This window comes from Octodon degus, unplaced genomic scaffold (genome assembly GCF_000260255.1).
Source record: "Octodon degus isolate 3935 unplaced genomic scaffold, OctDeg1.0 scaffold00285, whole genome shotgun sequence".
Lineage (NCBI taxonomy): Eukaryota > Metazoa > Chordata > Mammalia > Rodentia > Octodontidae > Octodon > Octodon degus.
Window position 1 is genome coordinate 779,398 of NW_004524861.1, and position 16,197 is coordinate 795,594.

General features: G+C 52.8%; 1 protein-coding gene across 3 annotated transcripts in view; it reads left to right on the plus strand.

Annotated features, from left to right (window-relative positions):
* The window catches only part of Wdfy4 (WDFY family member 4), a 240,968-nt gene extending 226,527 nt beyond the window's left edge, over window positions 1–14,441 (plus strand). For 2 of the 3 annotated variants that reach the window (XM_004646962.2, XM_023707250.1), the window contains exons 56-62: window positions 1,292–1,476; window positions 2,189–2,347; window positions 5,834–6,013; window positions 7,531–7,713; window positions 9,229–9,313; window positions 12,924–13,035; window positions 14,088–14,441. In XM_004646962.2, coding sequence (XP_004647019.1) covers window positions 1,292–1,476; window positions 2,189–2,347; window positions 5,834–6,013; window positions 7,531–7,713; window positions 9,229–9,313; window positions 12,924–13,035; window positions 14,088–14,154 — 971 coding nt within the window. In that variant the 3' untranslated portion in view covers window positions 14,155–14,441. The remainder of the gene's footprint in view (window positions 1–1,291; window positions 1,477–2,188; window positions 2,348–5,833; window positions 6,014–7,530; window positions 7,714–9,228; window positions 9,314–12,923; window positions 13,036–14,087) is intronic. The other variant, XM_023707249.1, reaches the window with a different exon arrangement.
* Window positions 14,442–16,197: the final 1,756 nt, after the last annotated feature.

The window sequence follows — 16,197 nt, forward strand, 5'->3', positions numbered from 1 at the left end:
GTGCTGAGGCACACACACAAACAAACACACACACAAACACCTCCTTCCCTGCAATGCCAGGGGGGAATGGAAGTCCCAAGTGTCGTGAGACATGGCTGCAACCCTGAGCCTCAGTCACCGCTGCTCCTGGCACCCACATGGGCCGGCAGCCCATAGCTGAGGCCGTGTACCCATCACAAGGCTGTGGGGAGTCCCAGCCTAACTGGTCTCAGACTGTTGGGTGGGAGTCAAGGAAAGCCACTTCTCCCACTTCACCAGCATAAGAAGGGACACCACCAGGAGGAAGGAAGACACTGTGAAGGGCATGTGTGGAGTGCAGTCTCAGCAGCCTCTGGGGGTAGGTTACAGCTGCTAGAGCCATTACCTCCACTCCATGGAGGGGCCCAGGGTAGCAGAGGGGGAGTGACATGTCCATGATAGGCAAGTTTGGGCTACACTGCTAAGCAGCAGATCTTAGCTCTGAGCCAACCTTGGGCTGGGGCTAGGGGCTTTATGTATTTATGCATTTTTGTCTTTTTGAGACAAGGTCTCACTATGCAGCTCAGGCTGACCTTGTGCTCACTTTGTAGCCCATGTTAGTCTCAAAACTCACAACATCCTCCTGCCTCAGCCTCCTAAGTGCTGGGGTTACAGGAGTATTTCATCACTCCCAGTCCTAGGGGCTTCTTCATGGATCAGAGTTGTACCACCTGCCTGGGTCTCCTCCCAGGACAGGCAGGGAAGACAGCATCCTCCTGAGGTTCCTATGGCCTTGTGCTGTCTTCCCCTATGGACAGGCTGGGATCTTCTTCCCCTGTGTATTAGTCAGTGTTCCCATCGCTGAGACAAAATAATTGCTGTCCACAACTTGAAGGAGGAGAGGCTTAGTGCTGCTTATGGTTCCTGGGGGCTTAGTCCATGGTTGTACAGCTTCAAGGGAGAAGCATGGTGGTGGAGGGGGCATGTGTGCTAAATCTGTTTACCTTGTGGTGACTGGGAAGCAGGGACCAGGGGATGATACAGTCCCGATGGTCACAGCCATGCCTAAGTCTTCCACTCAGGTCCTTCCTCCTACTAACCTACCCAAGCCATGAGCTGGGGATGCAGTAACTCATGCATGAAGCTGGCACCCCACAGCCAGTCACTGGTCCAGGGGTCTCTGAGTGCAGTCAAGTTCACAGTCATCTACCTGTACCTTTGTTCGCAAGACCTTGGTCAGAGAACAAGTGAGGAGAGGGCCCTGGTTTGTGGCAGTGGCTCCTTCTCTCTGGCTCAGCTGAAGTCAGTTTCCGCCATACTGACTGGTGGGCAGATATGTTCCTTTTCTCTCTAGGGTCAGAGTCTCCCAAAGGGTCCATTGGTCACATTGTCCCCACTGATAAGAGCATCCTGGCGGTAGAGAAGAACAAGCTGCTGCTGCCTCCTGCCTGGAACAGGGTTTTCAGCTGGGGATTTGATGACTTCAGCTGCTGCTTGGGGACCTATGGCTCCGACAAGGTAAACAGCCACTATCTCCCTCCCACTGGCCTCAGGGGCTAGGAGCTCAGGTTGTGTCCTGCCTAGGAGACAGGGGCTTCTGGGGTCCCTTGAAGACCCTCTCTGACCAAGCCCTCAACCCCATGCCTCACGGTGTGGAGCTTGCAGGCTGGCTGTGGGCAGGGCCACCTCCAGTGGGAGTCTGGCCAGCCATGTGGCCATCTGGAGCTCACCCACATGCACACTCCATTTCATTGGAAAGTCAGGAACTTCTGCCACCCGAAGCAGTGTGTAAACTTAGGATCATGCTGAGTGTTCAGCTCCTCAGCGCCAGCACTGCAACCCCAGCTCTGGCCTCTCTGTCTCTGCCTTGTCCACAGTGGCTACCCATCACACCTGGTGGACTCCTGACTCTCCCCAGTCCCACCCCCAGCCTGGCTCTCCCAGCTGAGGCAGCGTGGCTATCAGCCCAATATCTGCTCCTGAACTCTGTCCCCACTACTCTAAGCTGAGCCACTGCCCCTGGTGCTCTTGAGATGTCTTACACCCTAGGTTCCTGTTGCTTCTCTTTCCCACCAGTAAGGAAGAAATTGCTCCTCAAGGGTGGCCTGGATTTGCTACCTGGGCCTGAACACAGGTCCTGAGGCACCCAGACTCACCAGTGTGCCCCTCACTCTGTCCTGACTTCCTGGGCTCTGCTGGCCCTGCTCCAGCACCTGTCCCTTCTGCACAGGTCCTGATGACCTTCGAGGATCTGGCTGCCTGGGGCCACTGTCTGTGTGCTGTGTGCCCGTCACCCACAGTAATCATCACCTCGGGGTCCAGCGCTGTGGTGTGTGTGTGGGAGCTCAGTGTGGTCAAAGGCCGCCCGAAAGGTCTGCGTCTCCAGCAGGTAGGTGGGTCAGCAGGGTGGAACTGTAGGTGTGGACACTAAGCAGGTACAAGGCCCTGGGCGGGTGCAGTATCTTGACAGGGTGTGTTCCTCTGGCCAGTTATGGTGTCTGATCACGTCCAGCTTCCTGCTCCATGAGGCTCTGACTCACTGGAAAGCAAGGGAGATAATGAAGACCAGCATGGGGCCACCGTCTGTCACTCTAGGCAGGCCCACAGCTCAGTGTGACTTGCAGCTGCTTCCCTGTATACCAGGGCCAGTGGAGTCCAGTCTCCTGCACCCAGTACTGCTCTCTGCATGCCTCCACAGGCCCTACTCTGCTCGGCTAGGCCCTTTCATAGGCATTGCACCTTCCCAACAGCCCTGTAAAATCAGCATCACTACTGTCCCTGCTTTCAGAGTAGCACAAGGAAATGAAGAAATGGCCCATTCAAGGTCACAGATGGGAAAGCAGGATTGTTTCAGAGGGATGTGGCCCTGGTAGGGGAAGGGCCAACAGCAGGGCAAAAGGACGCTCCGGGTCTGGCTCTGGGCATCCACTGTTCCTGTTGTAGCTGAGTGGAGCTCCTCAAGGTGCCCTGGGGCTATGATTTCTCTTTTAGATGAGGAAACTGAGGCTGAGTAGTTGAGGCTTGTCAACTTAAAGGTCCCGTGGCCTCTGTGTGTGAACTTGCCCCAGAGATCACTAGGGACATGTCCCAAGCAGAGAGCAAGAAGGCCTTGCATATCGGGCTCTCCAGATTTTCAGCCAGAAAGCCCCAAAGTGACAAAAACTAAAATAGGTCCTATGACATTCGCCCTGCCCAGAGCCCTAAACCAAGCTGGCTTCCTTAGGAGGACTGACTCTGGGTTTCTCTGGATGACTTTCAAGTCACTTGCCACCCTCTGGAGCCTGTCATTGTCCCCTGTTGCCACCACCAGGCATAGATGGTGTGGTGGGTGCTCAGTAGAGGAGGTAGGGGACATGAGGGGTCTGACCAGGGGGGAGCTGGTCAGTCCCAAGGAGCGGTGACGCCGTCTAGGTGTCTGTGCAAACCTGCAGGTGGCCATCCATCTCTAAGGAACTACGCACAAGCACAGCCCCTTCATGGTTTTATGTGGATCCTGGGGATTTCTGGGGTGGGCAGGGGAGCAAGATTTTATGGCCCACATAAAGGAAGAGATAGGAAGTGACAGTCATGGCTAATGCCATTACAAGTCACCTGGGAACGGTGGGCAGGTCCAGCCTGACCCTGGTGCTGGCCTTGGGCACAGCAAGTGACCATCCCGCTGCTACTCTGGAACCCCACTTAGCAGTGAGATGCACCCTGAGAACCTTGGTGTCCACACTGTCAGAACACAATGTGGCATCCTCCTCTGGCTCCAAATCAGGAGACAGAAGCATTGGGAAACCTACATACTCCTATTTTCTAGGCAAAATCAGCACTTCGTCATTGACCCATGAAGGATGATGTGGCTTTGGTGGGGCCCCAAATCACTGGTTGCTCAATGACCAGAGTCCACCCCTGAACTGTAGATGGAGAAACAAGTCCTGATTAAGCAGTTTCATAAACATCTGTAAAAGTGCTTTATCTTTCTAGACATGACATTAAAAAGAACCATCAAATTCACTTCAAAGGTAGTTCTCCACAATTTCTATATAAAACTTTTCACTTTTGCATGCCACCACCTCCAATTTACATATTTATACCTTTCTGGTCCTTGTGTAGATACTTTTATTTCATTTTCTCCCAGCCTATCAAGTTGTTTTCATATTTCTACAGCCTCTATAATTTACATTTCAATTGTCCCAGATTATTGCATTTTCATGAAATTACATCTCTATTGTTTTGTTATGTCAGTGCACCACAGTTTAATAAACCATTTCTTCCAAAACTAGACAATTAAGTTATTTCTGAGTTTTTGCTGTTTTAAACAGTGCTGTGGAATGCACCTTAAATCACTGCCTGCTTCTGATTAATGTTTCTTTATGATAAGTTTTAAAGAGTAGGATGACTGAGGCATGACCCAGAGTTCTCCAGGATGGTTCCACAGCTTTTGGTGCTGCCAACAGCTAAGAGCACCCATTTGGTCACAGCACGACCAGCAGGGGGATTTATTTTCAGAAAATTTTGGTTTATTTTAGTTTTGCTACTTTAGGGAGGATAAGATGACAAAATGAAATCCCTTTAATTGGCCAGGAGAGAAACATTGTTCCGGAAAAACAGAGAAGCCCCTTGGTGGCCCATTTCAAACTGTCGCACCTTGCCTTGTTTTCCTCTGCCTGTCCATGCAATGGGTGCTCAGGGCTTCCTGCTGCCCTGGTCTCCAGCCTTGGGAAGCCAGGTGGGCAGCGCCCTGTACCTGGCTCTGGAAGGCACCAGCTAATTGAGTTCCACTGATGAGCAGCTCTCTGAATCCCAGCCTTCCACCCAGCTCGCCGTCCCTGTCCCCTTGGGTCAGACTTTAGTCATCACTTAGTCCATTCTGGGAAGAGGATAAAGAATCTCCTGCCAAACCCGCCCCCTCCTCTGCCGATCAAGGCAGTTTCCATGTTCTTCAGATGTTCCCATCCTCTCCCATGGGTCGTGTCCAGAAACTCGCCACAGCCCTCCGGTTGGTGTCATGTTAGGACCCACTGAGGATAAACGGGAATCCCGTGACAGGACTGTTAATTGCTGTGCCCAGGAAAAGTAACTAACAGCTTTGAAAAATGATACTGGGCCTCTACGACCCAAATGAGTGCACCACGGGCCCTGCCTGAGGGGTGAGATTCTCCACAGTAAGCCTGGCCAGTGCCACCCACGCCCTCCACCTGCACAGGGGGTGGCAGGCTCAGGGGACCTCAGGCAGGCTTTCCTGCTGCCTCTGGGATGCATGGAATTGAGTCTATGCCATTACCAGCAGTGGTGGCCCTAGGCACCCCAGACCTGATTTGCACACAGAGCCAGCACTGTCATGCGAGCACCCACCCCCAAGATCCCTAAGGGCCACGGGTAGGTTGAGTCACCACTGGGCATGAGCCCCAGCCCCTTGGACTTAGAAATCACAACTTTCTGAGGATGACCTGACTTCCCCTCCTTCCCAGTTCAGTTTAGGCCCCTGTGCCTCAGTTTCCCACCACATGCTAACCATGGGTGTTAGCATGCATGGAGTCCCTCAGAGGGTCCATAAAGATGCAGACTGTGGGGCAGAGCCTGAGAATCTGCATTTCCAAAACTCCGGATGCTTAGGGCGGCGGGACCAGACCTTGAGTGCCTTGCTGTGCAGGTTCTACCTGGGGCAGGGAAGATAAGGGTTCAAGAGGCTGCTGGCTTCTGGTTGGAGTGTTGCCAAAGGACCCAGTTTAGGAGTGACACAACTACACTGGGCTCTGGAGCCACTGAGTCACGGGTCACACTGGGTTCCCATGCTGGGGACATAGAGTGGTAAAGGAGAGGGTGAAGAGTCACCCAAGGGCTGGGTGGACAGTCCGTCTCATAACCTTGGGTCTTTGACCTCCCCCAGGCCTTGTATGGACACACCCAGGCTGTCACATGCCTGGCAGCCTCAGTTACCTTCAGCCTCCTGGTGAGTGGCTCTCAGGACCGTACCTGCATCCTGTGGGACCTGGACTGTCTTGTGCATGTGGCACGCCTGCCTGCCCACCGGGAGGGCATCTCGGCCATCGCCATTAGCGACTTCTCGGTGAGGCTCTGGCTCTTCCATGTCTGTGGGCCTTTACAGTGGCTTGGTAGACCACATCCTATGTGAAAACACAGGAGCAGAGGGGTCTCCCACCTAGTGTAGAGAGAAACCTGTGTGTGGTCCTTGTGCTACAGATGAGCCTGTGTAGTCTCCTCCGGATGTAGCCTTAGCTTCTGTTTCTTCCCTGTCCTCCCTTAATGACCTAGGGCACTGGGGCATCCGCCCTGGCATGAGCACTATACACCAGGGACAGAAGCTCCACCTTTGGTGAGGGGCCTGCTGAGTGAGGCTGCTATTCCAAATGGACTGGGCAAGGCTCTGACCTCACAGCAGTGACTGCCCCATGTGCAACAGCCCTCCAAGCTGGTTATCAAGGAAGCGTTTGGCAGGAATACTGCATAAGAGGCATTTAGGAAACTGTGTGGCAGTGTGGGGTTTCTTCCAGGATGGAAGCCCTGTCCTGGGTCTGGGATGCTCTGAGCATGCAGAGGTTTCTGCATCTGCTCACAGAAATAGCTGGAAGCCCAGTATGTGGGGAATGGGGACAGAGGCTCATTGGAAGAAGAGCCATCTGCTGCCAACTTAACTGAAAGTGGTACAAGAAACAGACGACAACAGGGTGAATATTAGATGGGTGGACAGAGGAAGACTGATGGGTGAGTGGATGGGTGGGTGGATGGATGGATGGATGGATGGATGGATGGATGGATGGATGGATGGATGAGTAGGTGGGTAGATGGCTGGGTGAGGGGTGGGTAGATAAATAGTTGACTTTGTGGATGTATTTGCAACTGAAAATGTGGATAAATGAATGGAGGATGGATGGATAGAAGTGTAGATGATGATGGTTGGTAGTTTGGTTGGAAGATACGTTGGGGAAGGGAGACCATGAAGCCCAGAATGAATGGCGTCCCTAGACCCCAGCGTTCACTAGTGCCACTGTAAATTCTGTTGTCCTTGTGGGTGCAGGTCTGGCAGAGGTACGTTAGCTAGAGTCCTGGCCTCAGGCAGTGAACCCTGACCAACTGGGAAATGCCACAGCGAAGCACGCCTTGAGGAAGGGATTGGAGTATCCCTGATCACTTCTGTGGTTTGGCAGAACTTAAAGGCATGGACCCAGCTGGTGACATGGCCTTCACTCCAGTGGGTACAGGATAACAGGACATGGGGAGTAGGGGCTCTCAATGAATATCTCAAGAGATGCAATAGGGAATTTCCAGAGACCCCTTGCTGCCCAGCTTCACACAGGCTCTGAGTCTTGTGGCATCATTTGAACCTCTGTGCCATGAACTCACCAGATGGGAGAGGGCTGGCAGCCAGATGTGGAATCTGTGTCTAGAGCCAGAATTGGTTTGTAATAAGAATTTGTATGAGTCAGATGCAAAGAGTTAGCTGGTGGTTTAGAGAGTCTTGGGGTACCCTGACTGGTACCCCATTTTGGAGTTCTTGGTTGTACAAACTGTTGACTGAGAAAGGAGCAGAGGGACCACTAGTGACTCCAGCTCTCACTGCTGCAGGGCACCATTGTCTCCTGTGCGGGTGCCCACTTGTCCCTGTGGGATGTGAATGGACAGCCGCTGGCCAGCATCACCACAGCCTGGGGCCTGGAAGGAGCCATAACCTGCTGCTGCATGGTGGAGGGGCCAGCATGGGACCCGAGCCACGTCGTGGTCACTGGGAGTCAAGACGGCATGGTGCGGGTAGGTGTGTCTCGGGCAGAGTGAGGAGGCAGCACAGGAAGTATGTTTGTCTTCCTTTTGTCCACTTCCTCTAGGGGTTAAAATTTTTGGTTTCTAATTTGGATACTTTCAATCACAGTGCTTGCAGCAAGTGAAAGGAAAGGCAAGTCTCTTTCTAGGGAAAAAGTAAATTAAAAAATTATATATATGATAGTATATGCATATAATAAATTCTGTTGCAAAGGTACGGGTATTGAATGGTTATATTTAGTAGATGAAAAAAAGATAGGTATTACACTCATTCAACCCAACTTGAGCATCCATTTGTGATCCACTAATCTATCTGCCCACCTATCCACATATCTCTCTATCCATCTGTCCAACCAGTCACCCATGCGTCCATCCTTCTATTTACCACTCACTGATCCACCATCCAGCCAGCCACCCATGTGTCCCCCCAACTGTGCACGGAAGCATCATCCACCCATCCACCAATCCAATACCTGCAGAGCCGGGCTCCATGCCAAGCACATCACACAAGCCCCTGCAGATGCAGAGATTCAGAAGCAGGCACTTTTTGCCAGGACACTCGTATTCCAGAAGAGGGAGAGGAGAAGACAGGCAGGCAATGCACTGGTCGTGCCTGAGGTAATCAAGAGTGCTGAGGGCTCTGAGGACAGCCATGGAGAGGGAGGAGCTGCAGGAGCCTGAAACAGAAGGAAGCACTGCAGTGGAAGATTAGGTGGAAGAATCAGCCACAGGAGGTGGTGGAAGGATGAAGGAATGAATGAACAATAAGGCGAATGGGGAGCTTGCTCAAGGAACTATCCTTGAATTTTATGATTTGAGAAGGGAAATATCAGTCTAACACAGGGCCATTTAGGCAAATGCCACATCTGCAGGCCCTCAGTGAGCCTGCCACATGCACACGTGGCTCACACTAAGCCTTGCTCCCCGTGGGCATCTCAGAAGGGGATGACTCTTCTGTTAGGGAGTGGAAAAGCACCATGGGGTCCAGAGCAAGCATGGGGTCCTTTCCGACAGATTCAAGGGAGACACAGGTCAATGAGGTGCAAAGATAAGGAAGAGCCGGGTACCTGGGCTGGAACATAAGGAAGGTGGCGAAGCACAGGCCTCTGGGTGTGGGCTGGCCTGGGTCAGCCGGAGGAGCCCTGTGAAGTCAGCCCATGCCCCCAAGGCCAAGCACAGACCCATTGGAGGCCACGGGGGTGCGCTGGGGCTCTCGCGGCACCAGCTCAGGAGCGTGGTGCTAAGCTGGCTGCAGAGTCTGCACAGGAAGGGTGGTGGGAGAGGGAGGAGAGGGACCTAGTGACCCTGGGGAGGGTGTGGGCCCCTTCCAGCTCCCACTGTAGCCTAGCCAGACCAGAGCTGGAGCCTGGGCAGGCTTTTGCTGATAGTAAATATCCAACCATTGCTTCCCTCGGGGAACTCCAGGCATCGAGGAGAGGCTGGGCAGCTGGAGCCTGCACACACAGTCTTGCACCCAGCCCTTGACATGTTCTCTCTTCTGGACAGATTTGGAAAACTGAGGATGTGAAGATGTCTGTTCCTGGGCCGGCAGCTGCAGAGGAGCCTGGCGTGCAGCCTCCCAGCCCCAGAGGTACCCACCCCATCCTGCGCAGTCTTCCTCTCCTCTTGCCCATGTCCTGTCCCACCAGGGCCCCAGAGCTTGAGGAAGCCATGGGGAGCAGGATTGCCACCAGGTTTGGGTGAGAGCAGCTTCTTTATTGAAGTTCCTGGTGAGGTGCAAGGCAATATGGAGGATTCCTGGCGAATCCCGATCCCAGCCTTGTAGAGACCGTGACCCTGGGTGCTCCCTGGCTATATAGAGGGTGCTGTGGTGGGCTTCAGGGGTGCCTGAGCTACAAGGAGGAGCCCATGCCCACCTGCCCTGTGCCGACTCTGCCCAGCAGGATCCTGAAGGTGGTCCTGAAGGTGGCCCTGGGCATCACCTGGCCGAGCATTGCCAGGGACCATGTTATACTGTGGGTTCCCATCCTGTCACTCGTCCCAGTCCCCTGGAAAGTCCTGGAGGTGTTAGAACGGATACAGCATGGGGTTCTGGGTGCCCCAAAATAAGAGAACCACTGCTGTGCAACAAAATCTCATCTGGGTGGTAGCAGATGGGACTTGGGAGGAAACCTGATCCACCTTCACAACAGCCGCTGTCACTGCCTGCACCATAGCAGACATTTCCAGCTCTTTCTCCTTCCTCATGGTCATTGTGGGTGACCCTGTTACAGAGAGAGAGAAAGAGAGAGAGAGAGAGAGAGAGAGAGAGAGAGAGAGATTGATTGATTGATTGATTGATTGATTGATTGAGAGATTGATTGAGACAGGGAGATTTGGAAACTTCCCAAAGTGCTGCAGCAAACATAACATCTCATCTCTTCCATCCTAGCAACCACTACCACTGCAGAACAACCTTCCCAGACACTGCCACACACCCATCATCCAAGCTCACCCCTGGACTCAGAGAGCTGAACTTGCTGTCACTGCCACCCAGTAGTACCCTTGGTCACATCACCTCCTCCAACACAGCACCCTTCTCTCCAGCTGTCTTAACCAGAACCAGGACCTCGCTCTTGGGTCCCATGATCTAAGGAAACTGATTGTGAAATGAGAGTTTGAAGGCAGTTCTGCCATCACCCAAGGTCTCCTGTCTGTGTGCCCCATCTCCCAGAGTTGTGGTCACACCCACGAGGGCATTGCTCACCTCCTGAGAGCACCCTCGGAAAAGAGCAGCCCTGTTCAATGAGTTGCCTCTGCCATGTAGTGCACACCCCTTTGATTCACTTGACCATTCATTCATGGTTCAGCCCCTACCCTGTCCTAGGCTCTATGTTGGGAGCCTCTTCTTTCATCATCCAGGGATCCTTATCACAGTCCAGGCTAACACAGGGTGCTAATATCACAAAGACCTAGAACCATGTTCAGCCCCCTGACCCTGGTTTCTGTAGCATACATAGAAGCCGTGAGGGATCATCCCATCCCATCCCTCCCATCCCATCGTATCCCTCCCATCCCATCCCTCCCATCCTATCCCATCCCTCTCATCCCATCCTGTCCCATCTGTCCCATCCCATCCCTCTCATCCCATCCCTCCCATCCCATCCTATCCTATCCTATCCTATCCTATCCCATCCCTCTCATCCCATTCTATGCCATCCCATCCCATCCCATCCCACCCCACTGCATCCCATCCCATCCCATCCCATCCCATCCCATCCCATCCCATCCCATCCCATCCCATCCCATTCTATCCCATCCCATCTCAGTTGAAAGAAGAGAAAATCAGGCCCCAAGAGCTGTGTGTTGGTCTGAAAAACTCAGCACTTTGGAGAGCAAAGTTTATAGTCCTTCCCCTAAATTAGTGCATCAGGAGGACTGTCCCCAATCTGGTTAAACTATGGCTCTAAAATGCACCTGCATGACTGTATGTCATCCTGGTCTGGGCACCACTTTCCCATTTCTGAAGATACTGAAGTCCAGTAAGCTAAAGGCATTAGCTTAGCCCATTATAGAAGGATGGATGGATGGATGAGTGGATGGATAGATAAATAAAATTCATGTTGGAGCCATTGCATTAGATCTAGACAAGCCTGTGCATCCTCTGTTCAGCATCAATGTGGTGGTGAGGTTGGATTCATTGGCCAAGAGTCCAGTGAATATGTGAGAAATAAGGCCGGAAGCCCAACTCCATCCCAGAGTTTTGCCTGGCCCTAATCTCCCTCTGTTAAGTGGGGACATTTCCTCTACTGCTTATATCATAGAATCCTGATGACAGCAAATAGGCACAGATGAGAGTGTACTCCACAGTCCAGCTCATCGCTGTCATTTTCTCACCTGCTAAGAGTGTCTTCTCCTTGAATGCAGCAGCTGATGGCCTTAGGGAAATTAGAAAACTTCCAGACCGACAAGGCGCCCCTGATCCTCACTCTTGTCTCTCCTTGTTCTGACCCAGGTTACTGCTGCCCGGGCACACTGCCAGCCCCAGGGCGGCTGCAGTTCAGTGAAGGGCCAGGATGAAATGGCGTGGAAGCCTGGCATAGGAAAAAGGGAATCAGACGGGGCCAGCCTAGAGTCAACAAATCTGTGCACAGATTTGCAAGAGAACTCACTGGAGGTCTCTAATAAGGAAGCACGATGTTCTTATAATATTGCTCAAAACTTTTGTTGGAAAGGGCTCAGGACTGAGCACGACATGTGGATATTTGCACATGTGTCCTCTGGCTTATGTATTATTGCATCCCCTCAAATGTCTTAAAAGGCCCAAAAGGACAGTTTTGATGATATTGAGGATACTGCATTTATGGGCAGATGTAATCTGATTTAGTCCTGGAGTTCATTTATTTGTCATTTTCAGCAAGGACTAACCTAGATGAGTACAGGTTGTTTCAGAAATCACCCCTCGATTTGGACTCAATCCTGGACTCAATCTGATACATGAAAAGGGCTCAGAAAAAGCTTGTTGTTTGAAGTCCTGGAGAAATTTGCAAATGCCTGTTTCCAATTTAAGGTGGCTTCTCCTCTTGAGCCCCCTCTGCGCGCCATGAGCACAGCCTGACTGCACACGTGGGCTTGCAGCAGCTGTCCGGCCCCAGGCCCAAGGAAGTGGCCTCGCAGGGCCGGATCCAGCTGCTGTCTCCTCCTCATCTCACCCTTCATGTCGAAAGAATTACTGTCCAACCCCAAATGCAGTCATTAAGATGAGTGAAGTAACAATCATTGAGTTATATTTTCTGAAAAAACGTTCTCAGCATTTAATTATTGGTTGTGGCGTGAGAGGATTTAGATAAGTTGATAATGCCGACTTTATGCAATTTATTTTTACTAGGCAATTACGGGCTGCATTACATCCTGGCAGCAAGGTATTGTGGGGCATCTTATTAAGCATAAAGCCAGTAAACACTGATGAACAATTTTGCTGAACTAGGCACGCAATTTAGAAGGCAATAATACACAAATCCAATTTGGTGCACAATGGATCTGTGGCCCGTCAGCACATGTAACTATCACAGCCTGCAAATTAAATTGGGACAGCCCTCTTTGCAACAGCACAGGCCAAGATTAAATATATTTTCCCCCTCAATTTAGCAAGTTGCTGACCACAAATATAAATATATGTGTATGTGTTTGTGTAGTCGCACGTGGGCTTGCGTGTGGAGGCACATGGGTGTCCTCACTGCTCCTCTGCACGCTCCCCACAGGTCATAAGTGGCAGAAGAACCTTGCCCTGTGCATGGAGCTGGATGTCAGCCTTGCTTTGACAGGAAGATCTAGCAAGGCCAGCCCTGCAGTGACAGCCCTGGCGGTGTGCAGGTAAGCACAGCCTGGGTCCTCAAGTCTCCAGCAGAGGGCGCTAGGCCACCCTGGAAAACCCGCCAGGCCCAGTAAGGCCGCTGTGCTGTGGGCACAGGCTGGCAGGGAGGAGGCTCGGGCTGCGGGGATGTAGTCCTGGTGCCAGTAGGAAGTGGTTTATTATTGCGTTGTTGTCACTATGTGTGTATTTTCTCAGTCCTGGGGATTGAACTCAGGGCCTTTACACTGAGCTACATCCTCAGGCTCTTTATTTTGAGACAGGGTCTTTGCAAGTCATTAAATTGCCCAAGCTGGGCTTGTACTTTCCATCCTCCTGCCTCCGCCTCCCATGAGTGCTGACATTACGGCTGTGTGCCGCCACACCCAGCTTGGTCTTGTGGCTTTTAACTCACTCTGGTTCCCTTTTTGAATAGGGAAATACAAAACCCAGAGGTCGATTGTGACTTTTCCCCCGAGTCCCACTGCCAGTGGTAGCCCTAGTGTGATCCCATCCTGCACTCACGAGAACCTGCTTCTAGAGCTCTGAACTAGTTAGAGCCGTGAGTGGTCAGACAGCGCTCGGCAGCACAGCGAGCAGAGGCGCGCTCCCTACAGGGAGCTGGGCGGCCACGCCCACCTGGAGGTGTGGTCTGGGAGCTGCCACCTGCTGGGGCTGCCTCCCTCCCTCTTTGCCTGGGTGGCCGTGCGGATGACCCCAAGGGAGGGAACAGTACAGGGTTCTGGATGCGTGGCTGGCTAAATGCACAGGGGACAGAGGAGAGTCCCAAGCTGTAGTCTTCACTGCAGACCTTGCTGTGTGTTCTGCTGGGTTTTGGACAGGTGGCAGTCTAGACACAGGAGAGATGGACCCAATATCTCCAGCTCTTCTCTGTGCTTTGGGAAGCGTCACTGTCATGACACACGCACACACACGCACACACCAGCTTCCTTGACCTCCAGCTTCTGAGAACCCTGAGGCCCGACTGAGCCCCAGGCTACAGTTGCTGGCAAACTGGCTGCACGCATTGAAACCACTGCTGCCTCCTACACTCGCTCTCCTCTTTCCTCCCCAGGAACCAACCCAAGCTCCTGGTCGGCGATGAGAAGGGGAGAATATTCTGCTGGTCTGCAGAAGGATAGGCTGCCTAAGTGCTCTGCTGCAGCCTCGCGCGCTGCCCAGCACTGGCCATGCTCAGTGCCTTCAGGGGCCTCCCCTCCCAGGGTGCTTGAAGAAGGGGCCTCTGCCAGTCAGTGCGCTGGGCCCCAGACCACCCCTGGTACCCAGGGGAAGGCTGTAGACAGGCTGTGAAGACACACTGGTGCTGGATGCTGACCTGCAGATGATAAGACACACAGGAAATGCACATGATTCCACTATTGCACTGAGGAGTGGGATTGATTAGTGGAAACTGGCAGTTTGTTTTATTAAAGCCACTGTTTATCCAGTGCCTGAACTTGGGTTTGAGATTACTGCTCTCCTCTCCTCTGGGGTTGGCATCTCTGCCTCGGCTGGGCCAGAGAGCGTGGGCATCGAGCCAGCAGAGTGCTGACAAGGGAAGTCGGGCTGGCATGCAGGCAGGCTGGGCCTGCAAGCTCCTCCCAGGGCTGTCTTTACATGGAGCACAAGCATGCAGCTGATGTGGACCCATACTCACCATGTCCTGGGGAAATCTCCACTGTACACTTCTGTTGCCCTCCTGCCGAGGGGCAGATGAGGCACTTGCCTGCCTGTGTCCTCTGGAGGGTTCAGGCCCTTCCAGGCAGTCTCCTCTCAGGATGTCCAAGGCCTTGGGCTAGGCTTAGTCTAAGGTTTCCTCTCCATGCCTACATTTTCAGAACCAGGAAGGACATTCTCCAACCTCTTTGATAAGACCACTTTGGGGGGCTTCAGGGGACCAGGGAGGCCCAGGAGGCCCAGCCCCTCACTTCAACCCTCTAGGCACAGGCCTCTTTGTGGACGCAAGCAGGAATAGAAACCTCCCCATATTTCTCCAAGCCCCACAGAAGGCAGGCTGGGCATCCCCAAATAGTTCAGCCTGAGCCTAGGGATGGGATGGCAGGAGAGAGAGAGCTTGGTATTGTGTATCCTTCAGAGGGCAAGAAGTCAATTTAAAGATGACTTAGAGGACAGGTGGCGCACTGCCGTGTTGCATGTCCATATCATGGTAGAGAGTGCAGCTAGATGAGGCCCAGGCACCATGAACTCCAAGTCCTCTGTGAAGAGGAAGGTGGAGTAGAACCACTTCTTAGGGCACAGCACCCTTTCCTGGGTGGGCAGTGCTCTCGTCTGACCCCTGCCAAGGGTCACGCTGCCTGCTTACCATCTGCCCACAGCCATTTGCAATCCCCCAGCTGGTCTGTGACTGCGTTGAAGGCCCATAAATTTAATAGCAGAGAGCACCACTCCCCAGGAAGGGCAAGCACATACCATAAATATCAGGGCTGGGCCTGCTGTCAGTTTTCAAAACAATTCATAGCATTTACCCAGAGCTGAAAGCTCTGCTGGCCAAAGGGCTGTCTCTTTTCATTCACTCAATAAACATTCTTGCCCTTTATTATCTGTGTATTGTGGAAAGGTGGAGAGAGGCTGTTGGATGTTCTTCTTGGGGTCCAGGATCCATGAAGTCAGAAGGCAGGCTCCTGAGGTATGTCTCATAGCCCTGACGGGTAGGGGCATGGGTGACATGCTGGCTGTCTTAGTCTGCCACATCCAGGGGCTTAGGTGGCCGAAGGATGTTTTCCCAGGCCCTGGAGGCTGTAGCCTGAGATCAGGTGCAGCAGCGTGGGTTTTCCCTGAGCCTCTCTCCTTGGCTTGCAGACCCTGTCTTCTCCCAATGTCCTGGCAGGGTGCAGCCTCTGCGTGTGTCTGCAGATGCACCCCAGGGCAGAGGTCCAGCTCCCAGCTGCAGACTCTGGCTCCATCCAAGAAAGTGAAAGCCATGACACTGGGCAGTGTAGACTTGGTGTCCCTGCTATGGGGGTATCCAGAACAGAAGACACAGTAAAGAAGAAATAGTGGTCCCTGTCATCTGCCCAGCTGTTGCATCTTGAGCAGATGGTTTGAGAGGGGCCTTCCACCCACATCCCACCACTTGCATCTGCTGCACTCCAAGACATGCCCAGCTCTGCCAGCTGAGCCACCAACCCTGACCTGACTACACAGCTATGATAAGCTCCATGCTT